The sequence below is a fragment of the Aspergillus caelatus genome, assembly GCF_009193585.1.
Source record: "Aspergillus caelatus strain CBS 763.97 unplaced genomic scaffold BDV27scaffold_251, whole genome shotgun sequence".
NCBI lineage: Eukaryota > Fungi > Ascomycota > Eurotiomycetes > Eurotiales > Aspergillaceae > Aspergillus > Aspergillus caelatus.
Window position 1 is genome coordinate 22,090 of NW_022475514.1, and position 15,962 is coordinate 38,051.

Consider the following 15,962-nt stretch of genomic DNA (forward strand, 5'->3'; position numbering starts at 1 on the left):
CCTGCAGTGTGGACAAAATGAAGGGAAGGTCTAATGACAAGCAATCGCTTTCTCGGCACATAAAAATGTTTTCCAACTTGGTTAATGAGCGTTATGGTATGAAATTTGATAAATTACTTCCCCCTCATGTTGGAGGCTCAGAATCAGATGGGCATGATATGGCAAAAGCGATAAGCGATTACCCCGTGAAGGGGGCGCTCTCAAGGTAAAGAAGTTCTTATCTGGAGCAAGGATTACAGAGCTGACTGCATCAGCATCATACCCTTATTGGAAACCAAGCTGGATTACACGGCTTATCTTGTGGCATTCATTACATCAGCTCATCACTACTCACTTGTTGGGAAATTTGACGAGGACGAGGCAGATGCAGTGCTTACCGCGCTTTTCTCAAAGGTTGTGGCGTCTTTCAATATTGAAAACGCGACAAGCTCACATCCTAAGCAAAGTCCATACGGACGGGTCTTCAACTGCGATCAGCCGAGCAATACTTCGCGCATTTCCCCGAGCTTGGTAGTTGAGTTGATTCAGTTTTCTGATGTTACAGGCAACGATAGCATGGGAATAATCAACACCCTTACTGAATATGCATTAGATGTCAAGGAAGAGACAGAGGAGAGTGTTTTTCATGACTTTCTATTTCCAGTAGCGAACGGCATTTGCGCACACATAGATACGACAGGGCGTTCCTCTACAGGAAGTGAACGGCGATTTATCAAACATATGTTGACCAAATATGTGCGTGACTACGTCAAAAAGGCCCCTCCGTCACCACCACCTGATTGGCAAAAGAAGACGACCATCCGATGTATCTGCTCCAACTGTGCCTCTCTACGCATGTTCATCGATGACTCGTTCAGCACAACGCAGGATTTCGCTCTTGGGGGAAAACGCAGGAACCATTTAGATCAGCAAGTTGATAAGACTTTTTTCACTACAACTACCATTAGAGCCAACCCGCACAAACTGCGAGTTGAAAAAACACAAGCTCTGCTCGTTTCCGACTTTAAAGCTTGGGTCGCACGAGTACAGATCGCGAACTCTGAACTGGAGCAATTGTCTCAAAAGGATTGCCTAGAGGAGATGCTTGGAAATCAATATCACTCAATCCTTTCCCACCAAAATCTCGTACTTCCCGATGATCTACCTCCAATGCCCGCACCCCGTGGTCTCAGAAACGCGGTACAACGCACCGTGCCGGCCAAGCGTCCTTTCGGGCAATGAGAAATCTTTTGTATTTACCAACCCTTGGGTGTCAATTTCGAATTTATATATAGTTGGGAAAAAAAAAAAAAAAGTATGGTTACTTTCGCCTCAAGATTGCTAGTTTTTCTTCCCAATTTGAAGCATTTCATATTATGCAGTCTAGTTCTACCACCAGGTAACAAGGGAACGCATGGAAGTGCTGTTGGTGATGCCAGCAGCAAGTATGGAGAATGAGTGTGGTTGAATGAGTGTACGAAATACATAAGGTCAAAAGTGAACTAAAGTTGTGTCATTACAACAGAGCTATATGTAGCTCAAAGCCACCGAAGATCACGTTCGTTGGAAGACAGGGCATGAAGGACAATACCGCTTGTATAATATCCAAGCAGCCGAAACAACCCATATACCAACTATTCAACAGAATCCTATTGATGAGGAAATTCTCATAACGTTAAAGATTTAAGTGCCGGACTCCAGCAGTAATAATAATGTTTCGGTCTAAAGTAGAATGTTAATAAGTTCACAGACCTTAGTATACCGACAAATTTAGGGTGATAATCGTGATATAACTGCCCCAGATCCAATACTTTACAATTCGAGGCAAGCATATCAATACATTCCTTGACTCATGTTATATAGAGATCTATATATATCTAGTTTTCGGGAGTATAAAAACGATATCATCACCACTATTACCCTCCAGGAGCATCAAACCGTTGGCGCAGGATACGGACATTAGTTATATCCTGGTAACATTGGTATCCCTGGTACTTGCACGGCTGATCCTCCTGGTAATGATGAAATTGCAAGATCGAAAGACTCATGTCTTGGATTATCTGGTCTCCGTGACGATGCGATATGTAGCGGTACTTTGAGCTTAATCGCCGTCGGCATAGACGCATAGGTAGTGTGGTAAAAAAGCTCAATCTCGAGCGCATATGTTCGGGAGATAAAGCACGAGTGGAATGTTGGGACAAACTTATTGTTTCGTGGGAGTGTGATGGGGACAGTCAGACAGGCTGTATAATAAATAGCAGAATTTCTTATCATAGGCTTTTTGGGACACAACACGGGAGTATGGTCATAAAGATCTCTGCTGCTATCCAGTTCCTGTTTTTCCCATCCCACGGACGCGATGCAGAGCGATGATACCGGTACAGTCCTCTCGAAGAGGCCGGCGTCGATGTGAGGACATGACATGGTAGAATAAGATGGGATATTAGTCCACGGACAGGAGGCATAAAAGGTTGACGCTTTAAGCTTGGTCCGCAAGCACTTCAGCAGCGGTGGTGGCTCATCTCCGACTGGATCGAAACGAATATGCACCGTTACAGCTGAACTCACAAGCTCAGATACCCTGCACCCTGGTGTAACAAGTATAGGTCCGGGCTGCGATGCAACCATTTGAAGCCGCCCCATCCTATCCCTCAGCATGCCACGTCGGAGTTCTACCTCTTTCCGCCAACAATAGTCTCTCTTGTCAACACAGACAACCAAGGGCAGCTCCTCGTCGTAGACAGGCACTAAATGCACTTTCCTAATCCGGGCTGCCAATGGCTCCAGCACCGAGTGTCCCTGGATCGCGACTTTGACGAAGTATTCAATTCGACACATCCTCGGGTTCAGATTATCGATGGGGGATTTGCTACTGCTGGTGGTTTTAGAATCCTCCAGCGTTGGAGGTAGCCGGGTATGCCTTTGATGGACGTGATCATGATCCACCGGATGCTCGCAACTTTGGGGGGTCAAGCGATCTGGGATAGTAAACGTGAAGGGGATAGTGACCGGTTGGCCTTCTCTAAGCACGCGTTCAGTGGGCTGTAGGCTCGTGTCAAGTGGATGCTGCAGCCTAAGGAAAGTGCTCCAGGCGGCGAGATAGCGGCCTCTAGGAACGGGGGCTGGTCTCTCAATATATACACGGGTAGTTCCTGATTTCACTAATTAGCCACGCCTTTGATTGTCAAACATGGTGGGCTAATAGCACCTTCGAATGTAATTTTGATGTGATCGAATGGTGTATCCCGGTCGGCAATAATTGTTGCGGTTCCTTCTATCTTATCTGAGGTTGTATACGAACTGACAGGGCCTTCCTTCTTGCCGCTGAGGTCGATGGATATTCTAGGTCGGCGCTTGAACCAAGATTCAGAGATGACACTGCACTTCATGTCCGGAGTTCGAATTCAGTATAGTAGGGGCAAAAAGTCGACACAGACGTAATTTGGATGTACAGTTCAACGGGTATAGGACAAGGGAAGAATCAAATTGACTAGTAGTAGGAGATTACCAATGAGTTTCACAATAGCGAGGGACAGCCGTTGTGTTAGTAGATAAATAACTGGATACTTTGCTCCAATCTCAATGTCAAGTGGGAAACCATGCACAAATATATAACGCGAAGCGCATGATGGTACTATATATCATAAATTGTAACTTTAATATGAAGGTTCACTCCGCTCCCAGATTACCAAAAAGCTCCATATCTAGACCAGTAACAAGCAAGGATATCACGCGATTCTAAAGCCACCAGTGCTACTAGTATATTGTTGACCACCTTAATGCAGCAGTTCACGAATGACCCACTTAGCGGCAAGGCGTCGGCGCAGGGCGCGGTCACTAATTTTATCCAATCTGATTCGTGGGAGCTTTTCTCCCAGAAAAACTATAGACCCATCAGTACGTGTGAGTAATAGTAAGTAGTATGACTCTTTTCCTAGTAGACATTGTAATATATAACAAACAAATATAACTTCGAGTACATCATCTACAGAATAACTCAAAGTCAACCCCTACAATGGCATCAACCAACCCACTACAATGTCAGCCCTAACCGGACTAAACGCCTTCACCCGCCCTCTAACCGCCGAAGACCTCAAGTCCTGCGTAACCGTTGAAAGCTCCTTCGTGGAGCAAGAAAGATGCTCAGAAGAAAAGGTACTAATCCCCCAAGCCCCAAGCAAGATCAAAACCCCATACTTAAACACATAATTCTCATACCGCCTCAACCGCACCCCCGACCTCTGCCTCAGCCTCTTCCTTAAAACGAGTAACACTGAACAACTTATCGCCAACGTCATCGGGGTTCGATCCCGTCGACAACAATAACAGAAGGCTCTATGAAGATGCCTAGTGACTGGCGATCTCGCTCCCCACACGACCCTGCGATAGTAGATAGAGAAGTCATTGGCGATGATCCGCGCGGTACTAACATCACGGTCCATTCTGTTGCAGTTGCCTGCGTACCAGGGGACAGGGGTGGGGAAGTGTCTTGTTAAGGCGTATGTGGAGTATATAAGGAATGCGGGCATAGAGGCAGATCAAATTATGTTGAGATGTCATGATTATCTGATCCGGTTTTATGAGAGTGCGGGAGTTGTGAATCGGGGGCCGAGTCCGTGCCAGTTTGCCGGTGGGGGATGGTTTGATATGGTGAGTTTGATGATTTATTAAGTCTTGGGGGTTTGTTGGTGATCGATGTGCTGATTATTGCATAGGCGACAAAGGTCTGAGGAGTCGATGGGTGCTGGTACTCCTGTGCATAATCTTTCTGTATATATTATTGTTGGATAGTTCGGGGATGTATTATTTGTAAGAGTTATTCTTACATCGTTTTGTCTACATATTTAATGAACAAGATTGGTGTAAAAGGGCAAGATACATGGATTTGGATGTATTATGTACTATATATCTTAATTATTGTTACGGCATCGAGCAGTATACATATGTGACAACAATCACCCCGAAATATGATACTAACCCTACACCATGTAGTTCTTTGGTGTTTGTTACTTGTTCTTACACTAGAGTGTAACAGCCAGTTCGAACTTCTTTTCTCATTCTCTTCTTACTCTAGTCATGTAGTTAAGGATATTTAAGGCTCATCGCCTATATTCACTGAGAGTCGAAGCTCGCACAGTACACCAGGACGTCACAATATACAAACTACAGCAGGTCTCCTGTAGTTGATACTAGAAGAGACTTCTACATGCACATTTTAGTACGGAAACTCCCTCAACGGAATCAGGAAACCGGCGTTCACAATGCAATTCTCCGCATCTAACAAAGGTCATTGTCTCTGGTCGTTGCTCCAATTGAGGTTGATTTCTATATTGTCATGTAGTCAGAGGTTTTCTTGACCTTCGAATACTGCCTATCTCTGGGAGTTGTTAAGCTCGACGAACATTATTTGTAGCTTGACAAATTCTCGCCCCAGTCATGTGAAGCAGGTCTGTCTCTATCATTTCACTGCCCGCGGGCATCCAGCTGGCTGAACCCCCTCTTTGCCTGTCCAATCAATCTGGAGGCTAGTGACATCCATTGTCTAGTTCCAGGAGGCTGTATGCCTTGATATCACACATAGACATCAATTCACTGGTAGGTTGGTGTGAAGCCGTTGCCTAGCAGACGCGTTGTGTCGTTCCTTTCTTTCTGCACCCTCCCTGCTTTGATTCCTCCCCTCCCCTCCTCTCCGCCCTCTCACGATCATCAACTCTTTCAAGCCGATTGCCAGCGCTCGAGAGACCAAGATTTCGTTGAACGTGTAACCTTTTACAGACAGCGGATATTTCACATCCTCATACTATTCTTTTGTCTGTTTCTAGCCACACCTGGTCGAATCAGACCTCCTCAGATCAGTCGAGCCGTCTCCCAGCAGCAGACCGAAATCAACGACTTCCACCGCCAGCTCGGCGAAACCAAGCAAGGCTTTATGTGGCCTTCCGAGCAGTTAGCCCAGGAGGGCGTTCAGAAGCTGCGGGAGGCTCTGAGTAAGGAGAAAAGAGCGCGGACGGAGGAAAACATCCGTTGGGGCAAAAAGACGCGCGAGCTGGAGGGCGAGTGCCAAAAGCTCCGCATCTCGCTGTCCAACGCGGCGGCGTCGACGCCTGTGCGCCGTCAGGGTAACAGGCGTCCGCCCACTATCCCCTGATCTCTTTCAGGGGCTTGTGAGCGCCCCTTCCGGGGGATGATGCGCAGAGCTTCTGGATCATGGGGCATTACTCATCCTGTACGCCTGGTAGTTTCGATGATCGTTCGCAGTGGGTGAAGGATTTGATCGTTATAACTCTCCTTGCGTCCCGTGGGGACGAGTACGCGGTGGGGTTCCCAATTTTTGGGAACACACGGTGTGCGCTCGGATATAATGATCGATTCCTCGGGGACGTAACATTCCGTGTGCTGTGGTGGCAGGTCCACTTCTGAGGGACAAGCACACGCTACATCGGCCATTAGCTATCGAGTGGCATTTCTGTGTGTTGTGATGGTGGGCTTGGAGTCCCCTTTTGTGGGACAAACACACGCCGCATTGATATACTTACATCGTCCTCTTTTACCTCGGCGTTTTTCTGTCAATGGAAGTTGGCCCGTGCGTGTGTCGGTGGGTTGGGCATTTTATGGGGTCTCCTTCTGTGGGACAGACACGCTTTGCACCCACTTTCCTTCCGCAATGACGCTCGCCCATCGGAAATGATGCCAAGTCAAGAGTGGGGAATTAAGTGGAAATCAACCAAATTCGATAATAAAAGTTTGAAGAATAAGAACTCAAGGAAAAGCAAGGAAAAGCTTATTAAACCTTGAAGAAAAATAAAGAAAAAAAGAAGTGGTACGGTCTTTGTTTTCTTGTTGTCAATGTTTGTGTTCCTTTTCTGTTGTGATGGTGTTGTTGGTGTTGGTGTTCTTGAGAGGAAAACAGAAAGACCTCCGAAATGAAAAATGGTTCCTGAACTTTAACCGCCCACGTCAGATTGAATTTCCCCCTCCAGGTGTTGATTGGATTCCTCGTGCGTTCTCCTCGTGTTTCATCGCAGGGGCTCCTGCATACCTGCGCATCCATTCTTCTCACGCCGTTCTCTTTCGTTGGTGGCTGGCGATTCAATCGACTCTCTTTAACCGCTGTCAATCCAGTCGTTCGTTCCTTGCGACCCAGTAAACCATCCGAAAACCTACTCTGTGCTTGCCCGAGTCCCCGCAATTCTCCATCTCGGTTGCGACAGCTTCTAAAGTCCAAACGCGCCCGAAAGCCCTGATCTTGGCGCTAGCCCCATCATCCCCTCCGAGAAAGGACAAACAGTCGCACACACCACCCTCGTTCGTTTGAGGGTTCTTCTTTCCCTTTCGGACAAGCCCAATGGCCCTTGTGTGACGGGCCGAAGCTGATATACGCGTGTCTCTGCGATCTGTAGCCCTGCGATTGTCCAACGGCGATGCGCCACTGATTCTCGCAACCGCCGATCGAACACGATCCACTTCTTGTCACTCGCTATTGGGATCGGCTCTCCCTACAAAAGAAACACAACTTCCTCGGTCGCTGTTATCGCCTCTGCTGCAATTTCTCACTTCGCCCGGCTGGCCCGACGAAGTTCATCCTGCCTGTCTGTGACTGGCTGCCCCTCCTTGGGCTCATTCGAAGAGTCGATCGTTTTGCTTCTCGGCAGGACCGAGAACACACAAAATGCCTTGCTGCGGCGATCGTGAAAAAGGCCCGGTATCCCTGGAGGAACAATGGGACTACATCGTACGTTCCATCGGGAAGAGAAGCCCCCCCCCCCCCCCCCCCCCCGGGGGGTTAATGTTGCTTGGCTAACATTGACGCACTCCCTAGAATCTGAATGACTTCAAATCAGAGTCCTGTCTATCGCCATTCTCTTACTTCTTTCTTTGGGTCTTCCTCTTGATTTCAATAGCGGTATATGCGGTTGACACCTTCACTGCCGTTAATCTACTCGCTTTCTCGAAGTGGGCCGGACAAATCGAGCCTGCCATTCCTTTTACCGTCTCTCGCTGGATTTTTGCCGTCTGTATTATCATCTCATTCGTTCTCTTGGTCTTGCGATGGATCCGTGCTATTCGCGCCATTCGCTCCGGCAGTATCTCGCAGAGTTACTTGGATTCTCTCGCGGTGCGCCTTCAAAGTATTCGCATATGGGCCAGTGGCCATGGATGGAAGCGGTTCCTCGTCTTTGCCGAGCTCACCAAAAGTAAAAAGGGGGCGGAGTACGTTGCGCTGTTTGCATATTTCTCCTTTGAGAGTAGGTTCAACCATTGCCGGTTCTCAATCCGATGGATACTAATTCTATGGTTAGCCTGGATGAATGTCCTTATTGCCGATGGGCCGCGTCAAGTCGTCAATGCGATCACATTGTATTCGGTCATGCGCATGGATCTGCTTCCCGGTGGGGAGAATGCGCCCAACACAGATGATTCATCTTCGTTCATCCAATTCTTTGACAATGTGAAGATCTTGGCTGAAAATAACAATCAGCGGGCCCTGGTCCTCTTTGGCATGCTTTTTACATTGATTATTTGGGTTTTGTCTATCCTAAAGCTTGCGCTCGCCATCATCTTATACCTCATCTTTCTGTTCCACCATATTCCTTCCCAAGATGGCTCCTTGAAAGCTTACTGTCGACGGAAGATCAAAACCCGGCTCACTCGCATCGTCCGTCGGAAGGTGAACAAAGCTTTGGCCAAAGGAATGGCGTTACAAGAGCGAAAACCCACCCAACCCAACATGGGTTTGGATACGAGTCCCACCTTGCCCACTGTCGGTGGTGATGACAAGGCGCCAACTGTCACAACTCTCTCGCGCAGCACAACACAAACCACAGTGCCATCGTACTCATCACGCCCGGGGACAACCGCACCGGACCGGGCTCCAACCCTTCCGAGCGTGGCAGCGTTTGAAGACAAACCCCCGCTCAGCCGAACAATGACCCAATCATCGGCCTACTCCGCGTCCACTTCGCTCTCGGGAAGTACGGCAGTCTCAGGATATAGTCCTCTTGATCGCCAAAGCTCTCCAGCGCCGCCAGTACCTCCTCTCCCGACTCAGATTCCTATGCCTGCTTCGCGGATTCAAACACCGATGCCAAGGTTCAATAACACGCCAGGACCCGCACCTGCACCCTCAGTCGGCGGAGTGAGTGATATGGCTTCTGCGCATGGTTTTGGAGACACCGGCGACATTCAGAGTACCTATGAGACACGCCCATCCCACGATATCGCATCAACTGCACCATACCATTCATATAGCTCAACAAAGACTCCGGCACGAACTCTGACACCAGGACAAAGTATGTCCCTAGGGGAAAACGGGCCTCTTCGAACCTTTTCACCCCCCGGTCCTCGTGGCACTCCTACCCTACCTCCTCTGGCTGGCTATCCTGCGCGATCGTTTGGTGCGGCCGGCCAACCTCCGGCTCGACCCCAGCCCAGTTTCAGCCCCGTGGATGGGGCGGTAATGAGGAACTTTTCGCATGTCGCACCTCGCGGAACACCGCGGCCCTCCGGACCAGATGGTTATGCACCATTCAATCCCCCTTCCAGAAATTCCCCAGCACCTTTTGCGAGGGAATTCACATCAAATTCTTCCGTATATCAACAGGCAGGACCGAGTGCGTTCGCGTCCCCGGCCGAATACGATAACAGGTCTGCACCTCCAACTGCGCAAGCCTACTCCAACCGGGCGTATCCGCCCCAACCACAGAACTATGGACAGGATTATATCTAGTTACGATGAATGTACCCGCTAGCAATAGTCCTACTCTTTTGATAAGTATTAGGCTTCAGATTATTTAGTAATGTATTGTCTATGTAACAACGCATTATTGAGTATAGATTAATCTTTTATAATATTAGTGCCACTGGTTATCCTCTAGTCATAACTGTTAGTGCCAGGGACTCTAAAGCATGTGTGTGTGTTTTGCTGTACAGACCATACTATATAACGGTCTACGGGGTAAGATGTGATAGCTAAAAAGTTGCATTCATATAAGAAGGGGACGGTGTAAATTTGTAATAGAGCATCATCAAGTTCACAAAGACCACTATCTTACTCAATGCCGTTCTTGATATGGGGCATTATTCATATTATTGACATTATTGATCCATGAGTGGTCGCTTTTCGTCATCTTGCAGCCATATTGGTCTTGCTCCCCAATCACACATTCATGACTTTAAATGGACATGTCCTTAGATGCACAAAGAAACCCCAAGTTCTGAATCAAAGAGGAGTCCTTTATTCTGTGACTTGGGACCTCACAAAGACAGAGTATTTACTTTGGCTCCCTCCATGAAATGTTCAATCTTTGAATTACACTAATATAAGGTGCGCTCACTATATGCTGTGCTCACTCCCTGCACACATTGGTTCGTTCCGTTATCTTCTCAGACTCTGGGTCAATTCTTTATTCATGGAGGTCTTACTGTAGCTATGCCCTTTAGTTAAATCTGTCTTGGATGTCCTGGAGCACGGAAAAATGCCCCAAGTTGGTATCAGTATCAGAGGTTATTCTCGGGATGAACGATGAAATCAGTTCCATCCCTCTTAACCTGGTGTACCCCCGCTTGTTTAACTCGAAAATCATAGTGTACCCTCACTGCTGGACAATTCAGGAAATGCTGAGGTAAATCAGCCTCCGAGAATGCTCGGTAATAGGCTTCTCTGCTGGGAGGATGTAGATCCCAAATTGTCTCCATACGTCTCCAATCATCCGCCTTGCCCTCCTCCCAGTGATAAGTGCAAGCCCGGCAGTAGGTACCTGGCTCCAATGTCTGTGTTCGGTAGTCCCAGTATGGGAATGCGACTGTTGCCTGCATACTCCATGAAGCTCCCTCGTCTACGATCAGGGATGTAGGAGCAGACCGCCGTCTGGAGTGTCCGGCATGGATCCCTCGACGCTGTTTCCTTTTCCATTGTTGAGCCCGACGTTGATAATTTTCTTCGCGTCTCTTTAGGCGGCCCTTGTATACCCGCTTCATCTCCTTAACACTTCCATGAATCTGCATCCCCAGGGCTTTTGCTTGAGTAATATCGGCCAAGCGGTATCGGGGCGGTTCAATATTGTAGATGATTGGGAGTGAGTTAATATCTTTCTGTTTCAGTCCAAAGTGCAAGCAAATATCAGCTAATCGCGCCAATTCGTATTCTGGTCGAAGGTAACTACATTTGTAGCATGAGCGCGTGAGTGTAGGTAAGTAAAGAAAGGGTCCAAAATCGGGGCATTTCCGGCACCATGGATGGCAGAACTCTGCAAAAAGCCATTGTATAGGGAAATATGAAGAGCATTTGACAGCGTCGATGATACAGAGCGTGTGTGAGGCATGGGCCTTCAACAAGGAGTACGCCGGTAGTGATTCCACTGTCTTCTAGCGTGTCCACTTGACGCAGAGTCCCTATGCTGCGTATGTCGAGATTGAGAAGTATCAAGTGCAGTATTTTGACTGGAAGCTGATAGACCCGAGGCGTGGGCTTTGCACTAGGCTTTTCAAGCTTATTCGGTGGATTTTGTATAACTTGTAACTGTCATCTCTCAGACGGAACTGAAGGACATCATGGGGCGGCTTCTTGCACCGATATGCTGTACCTGAAGCCATGTGGAAGAGAAAAGGGCCGAGGCGAATGAGATTTGAACGCTTATAAGGTATCTTTGCGGCTTTGATAATATGTATTATTTTTTTACCTCCTTTGAACTGAAGGCAGCCCGTTGATGGATGAACCAGATGGATGGTAAGATCAAGCCAAAAGATCCACCTTGATATCTTCCTTTTTATTTTTTATCCCCTACATTTTTCTATACTACTTACTATGATCAGGAATACGTCTTCAAAGCAGGAAGCCGGAACTATGACCCGATGTGGGACACTATTTTCCGCGTCATACTAACCAAGCCAGACCAGGATATTTGAGAATCATGACGGATACGATAAATCAATGAATAGATACACTTGCATGTTCGCTGTTTAAGCATATCAAACCAAGAGCATTATCTTGAGACTGCCAAGCACGAAACGTAAATGATGAACTGACCTTAGGTATAATGCTTGCTTCGCTTCGCTCCGCTGCGCAATGAAGTGGATTCACTCCACTTCCCTCTGACCGCCTTTTGGCTCGACCCTCACCGACCAGACACAATCACGGGGAGCGACAACGGAGGACATGCTAACAGCGCTTCTTCTTCTTCTTCTTCTCCTTCGTCTCTGCGTCTTAATTTTCGACTTTGACGGCAAACCCAGGGCCTGAATACCAGTATGGCTTCAATCCCCACCTGAATCTCGAAACGAGACACCACGTTGCTCAGTTGCTCGCCAATCATCCCATGTCTGCTCTGATCGCTCATTTCAATGGTGTCTCCCCTTCTCTCATCTCTCCCCCCTAAACAGGACGAGTTTCCTCGAGCTTCGGTCGCCTCGGATGATGATCGCAAGCCTCGCAACTTTCCGATACCTCGACTGGAAAGTTCTGCTCTTCCCGGAATGATGGACGGGTTACACAACGGGTCCGGCAAGCAGCAGGACAAGGACGTTTTTGCGGGGTCCTCACGTTCAGAGAGTGTATCACCGAGCACCGGACAGAGGCAAACGGAGGCAGTAGCGGAAACTAGGAATCAGGAGAAAATGTCCCGAAGATCCCGACAGCTCCAACCGTCGCCGTTGAATCTGCTAGATGAAGGCTTCGAAATTCCGGTGGTCTCTGCAGAACCACACCAAAATGATTCTCAGAGCAATGGACACAGCACTAGCCATCACCGATCTCCAAGTCAGCGAACTACGAATGGCGACCAGAAAACCGTACAGTATTCCTTACCGCCCGATCAGGCCTTTGGCATGCTCTTTGAGCATTCTCAGGGACCTGATGGTGTCAACGGTACCACGTCACATAGGACTTCTTTAGTGGATGTCATTGATGGACCCGAGGTTGCGACTGTTCTTAACCAGTTGTCTGGAGAGGCCTCTCCAGTCAGGAACCAGGATAAGGATCGAGAGCGGGTTCCGAAACTATCTCCCGTCAAAATACAAGAGCTCACGTCCTCGCCTCAGTCGATTCCTTATCGCGCTGCGGATAGCGAACAAAGTCGCAGGGTTGTTTCTGATCAAACGCATACTCCAAACTCGCAAACGTATTCGACGGACGATGCCTCGCCGCTGTTGAACGATATGAAGTTAATACCCGATCATGCCACGAAATCCCGAACAAACAAAGAATTCACTCTGGATGGAGGCTTGGCGAGACCACCCACGTCGTCTACTCGACATCGCTCACAAAGCTCACGGGCTGTTTCTACCCCAACCTCTGCTCGGCGACAAACGCTACCTAGCAACGAGCGCCTTGCACAAACGTGGGCATCCCGGTCGAAGCAGGATCGTCCCAGCATAGGTCGGGAATCAGACTCTAAGCACATGAATTCTACACCACAAATGGCCGATTCTGCACTACCTTCACCCATACCGCCGTCTATTCCCCTCCCTCCTTTATCTGTTCCGACATACTTACAATTAGAACTTGCATCGGGCCGACCCTCCCCCTTGTACATTCATCCCTCAGCCGCCAGCGACTTCCCGTATGAGTCCTCTCGCGTAAAGCTTGAGCGGCTGATGAATTTTTTTATGCTTCCGCCAGTGCTAGAGCAGGTCTTGTGGTTTGGGATACTGGCTTGCTTAGACTCGTGGCTTTATTCGTTTACCATACTTCCTCTTCGCTTTGTGAAAGCTTTGTATATTTTGCTAGAATCTTGGATGGTCAATCTGGGTGTCGAGTTTCGATTCATGTCCGGTTTTATCATTAAAGGCGTGGGAAGAGTATGGCGAAGGCGCAACAAGGTATCTGGAGACGGAACACACGAGCAGCGCCTGGCTTCAGAAGCTGAAGGCCGGCCGCGACAGGAGTCAGCTGGGACTGAACGAGATGCCAAAACGAAAACAGCGGAGGCGCGCAGACGGTGCCGCTCCGATATACATCACAAGTATCAACACCGTCGACAAAAGTCCATTCCGTCCGCACTGCTTCCTGACGATAAGGCAGATATTCTCAAAGGTCTACTAATGATTGCCACATGCGTGGTTCTCATGTACTTTGACGCGAGCCGGATGTATCACTGGATCCGAGGACAGGCCGCCATAAAGCTTTACGTGATATACAACGTATTGGAAATCAGCGACCGACTATTCGCAGCCATCGGGCAGGATGTGCTGGAGTGTCTTTTCTCGCGGGAGGCTTTGGAACGCCGGCCGAATGGGCGAAGTAAAGTCTTCCGGCCCTTCGGGCTCTTCCTGTTGGCGTTGGCCTACACGGTGGTACATGCCACGGCGCTATTTTACCAGGTCATGACGCTGAATGTGGCTGTCAATTCATACTCAAATGCTTTGCTGTCTTTGCTACTGTCGAATCAGTTTGTCGAGATTAAATCAACTGTCTTTAAGAAATTCGAGAAAGAAAACTTGTTTCAGTTGACTTGCGCAGACGTGGTGGAGCGCTTTCAGCTTTGGCTTATGCTCATCATCATTGCTTCGCGCAATATCGTGGAGACGGGCGCATTCAACTTCATTGGCAACTTGGGCTCCAGTTTTAGCAGCCAGTCGACGAGCACCAATAGCACACCTTTATCAACGCCACCACGAACCATGTCGTCGATCCTACCGCAATCGTTCACGATTGTGCCTTCATCCATCATTGCCTCCTTCAGTCATGTGAATTCATTTCTCCCCACTCTCGCCCAGGTCCTCGGGCCTTTTCTGGTCGTACTGGGGTCCGAGATGCTTGTTGACTGGCTCAAACACGCATACATAGGCAAATTCAATAACACACGCCCCGCCATCTACAAACGTTTCCTGGACGTTTTGACAAAAGACTATTACACGAATGCCTTTGGAGATCAGAACCTAACCCGTCGGTTGGGACTGCCGGTCATCCCGTTGTCATGTCTATTCTTTCGGGTTTCTGTCCAAACGTATCAGATGTTCCTGGCCGCTTTGCTGCCGCAACAGCCCTCGTCTACGGCTGTGGAGTCGACATCGTTATCTTCAATCTACAGCCACTATGTCCCCGCTCCACTTCCGTCCCCACCGCCGCTGACGCTGCGGACGATCGTGCCAGCATCTGCGGCCCATTTGAACACCTTTTTCAGGCAGCTCCTAGCGAATACTATGCCATCCCCAGCGCAATCCGTGTACATCTTCACCGTCGTTCTCATTCTGACGGGATATGTGGTGTTACTGATCGTGAAACTGCTACTGGGAATGGTGTTGTTGGCTTATGCTCGCTCCCGCTATCGAGCGATGAAACAGCGGGAGACGGAACAATCGTCTCATGAGAACGGTGGCCCGCCCCGCGCACGAGAATATGCGGTAGAGGGCAGTCGTCGGTTTGGCGGGTGGGGAGTGGTAGAAGTCAATGACGACCACCGACGGTGGATCTACACGGATGATCCTGAGGGACTACGACGGCTGAAGGCCAAAGAAGAAAAGGAGAAGAATTCCAAGGACGAGCTGAACATGGACCACGTTCGACGGTATGAGATGGTGGCCAAGAGGATCTGGTGATTCGATAATGACCTTGTAATTTTTTTACTTTTGTACCTTAGATTACGTGTAGATACCTAATCATATTGTAGAATAAGTGTGTGTGTGCGCGTTGTTGTTGGACTGCGAGTATGTAATGGAGGATGCACGTCTGTCTGCAAGTGAACGTGGCTCCAGTCCGTTGGGCCGGAACGACAGCATGAAAAAGGAAATTGTCATTCAAACTTCGAGACGAAGTGGAGCCTTTTTACACTTAAACCTCAACCTCGGGAATTTTCTACTGCCACTTTTGATTTTTTACTGCCGTGCTGACTCCACCAGTAGCTCGTTCCATCTTTGGGGCTAGCGAACCTGAATTTTCTCGAAGTTCCTCACCGTGCAGCACTTTTCTCAGGAAAACGAAATAAATAAATAAAAAAAATATGTGTGGGTATATACTCCTTCCTCTTCTGTTTCCCTTTTCCTCGTGA

At 48.5% G+C, this 15,962-nt stretch overlaps 6 protein-coding genes across 6 annotated transcripts; 4 read left to right on the forward strand and 2 right to left on the reverse strand.

Moving 5' to 3' along the window:
- Positions 1-17: 17 nt before the first annotated feature.
- On the forward strand, positions 18-1,221 carry BDV27DRAFT_149383 (uncharacterized protein; the record flags this gene model as incomplete). The annotated part of the gene is made up of 2 exons (XM_032071034.1): positions 18-205; positions 255-1,221. 2 exons carry the CDS (start codon positions 18-20, stop codon positions 1,219-1,221), a joined length of 1,155 nt encoding a protein of 384 aa, XP_031922742.1.
- Positions 1,222-1,769: 548 nt separating this feature from the next.
- On the reverse strand, positions 1,770-4,411 carry BDV27DRAFT_168382 (uncharacterized protein; the record flags this gene model as incomplete). Its single annotated transcript, XM_032074753.1, has 3 exons — positions 1,770-3,131; positions 3,188-3,357; positions 4,356-4,411. The coding sequence occupies 3 exons, from the start codon at positions 4,409-4,411 to the stop codon at positions 1,939-1,941; spliced, it is 1,419 nt and encodes a 472-aa protein (XP_031922743.1). The 3' UTR covers positions 1,770-1,938.
- Positions 4,412-5,756: 1,345 nt separating this feature from the next.
- On the forward strand, positions 5,757-6,619 carry BDV27DRAFT_135781 (uncharacterized protein). Its single transcript, XM_032068620.1, has 2 exons — positions 5,757-6,413; positions 6,516-6,619. Exon 1 carries the CDS (start codon positions 5,909-5,911, stop codon positions 6,125-6,127), a length of 219 nt encoding a protein of 72 aa, XP_031922744.1. The 5' UTR covers positions 5,757-5,908; the 3' UTR covers positions 6,128-6,413; positions 6,516-6,619.
- A 663-nt stretch (positions 6,620-7,282) lies between these two features.
- BDV27DRAFT_52069 (uncharacterized protein) lies at positions 7,283-9,783 on the forward strand. The gene is made up of 3 exons (XM_032076839.1): positions 7,283-7,711; positions 7,799-8,225; positions 8,280-9,783. The coding sequence occupies exons 1-3, from the start codon at positions 7,649-7,651 to the stop codon at positions 9,704-9,706; spliced, it is 1,917 nt and encodes a 638-aa protein (XP_031922745.1). The 5' UTR covers positions 7,283-7,648; the 3' UTR covers positions 9,707-9,783.
- A 693-nt stretch (positions 9,784-10,476) lies between these two features.
- BDV27DRAFT_162422 (uncharacterized protein) lies at positions 10,477-11,300 on the reverse strand (the record flags this gene model as incomplete). The annotated part of the gene is made up of 2 exons (XM_032073388.1): positions 10,477-11,070; positions 11,142-11,300. 2 exons carry the CDS (start codon positions 11,298-11,300, stop codon positions 10,477-10,479), a joined length of 753 nt encoding a protein of 250 aa, XP_031922746.1.
- An 835-nt stretch (positions 11,301-12,135) lies between these two features.
- Positions 12,136-15,839, forward strand: BDV27DRAFT_135783 (TAPT1 family protein). The gene has a single exon (XM_032068621.1). It carries the CDS (start codon positions 12,319-12,321, stop codon positions 15,511-15,513), a length of 3,195 nt encoding a protein of 1,064 aa, XP_031922747.1. The 5' UTR covers positions 12,136-12,318; the 3' UTR covers positions 15,514-15,839.
- Positions 15,840-15,962: the final 123 nt, after the last annotated feature.

Coding starts and splice junctions, on each gene's coding strand:
- BDV27DRAFT_135781 (XM_032068620.1), top strand. CDS start 5,909: ATGTGGCCTTCCGAGCAGTTAGCCCAGGAGGGCGTTCAGAAGCTGCGG.
- BDV27DRAFT_52069 (XM_032076839.1), top strand. CDS start 7,649: ATGCCTTGCTGCGGCGATCGTGAAAAAGGCCCGGTATCCCTGGAGGAA. Junction 7,712..7,798: donor AGGAACAATGGGACTACATC/GTACGTTCCATC, acceptor CGCACTCCCTAG/AATCTGAATGACTTCAAATC. Junction 8,226..8,279: donor TGCATATTTCTCCTTTGAGA/GTAGGTTCAACC, acceptor TTCTATGGTTAG/CCTGGATGAATGTCCTTATT.
- BDV27DRAFT_135783 (XM_032068621.1), top strand. CDS start 12,319: ATGGTGTCTCCCCTTCTCTCATCTCTCCCCCCTAAACAGGACGAGTTT.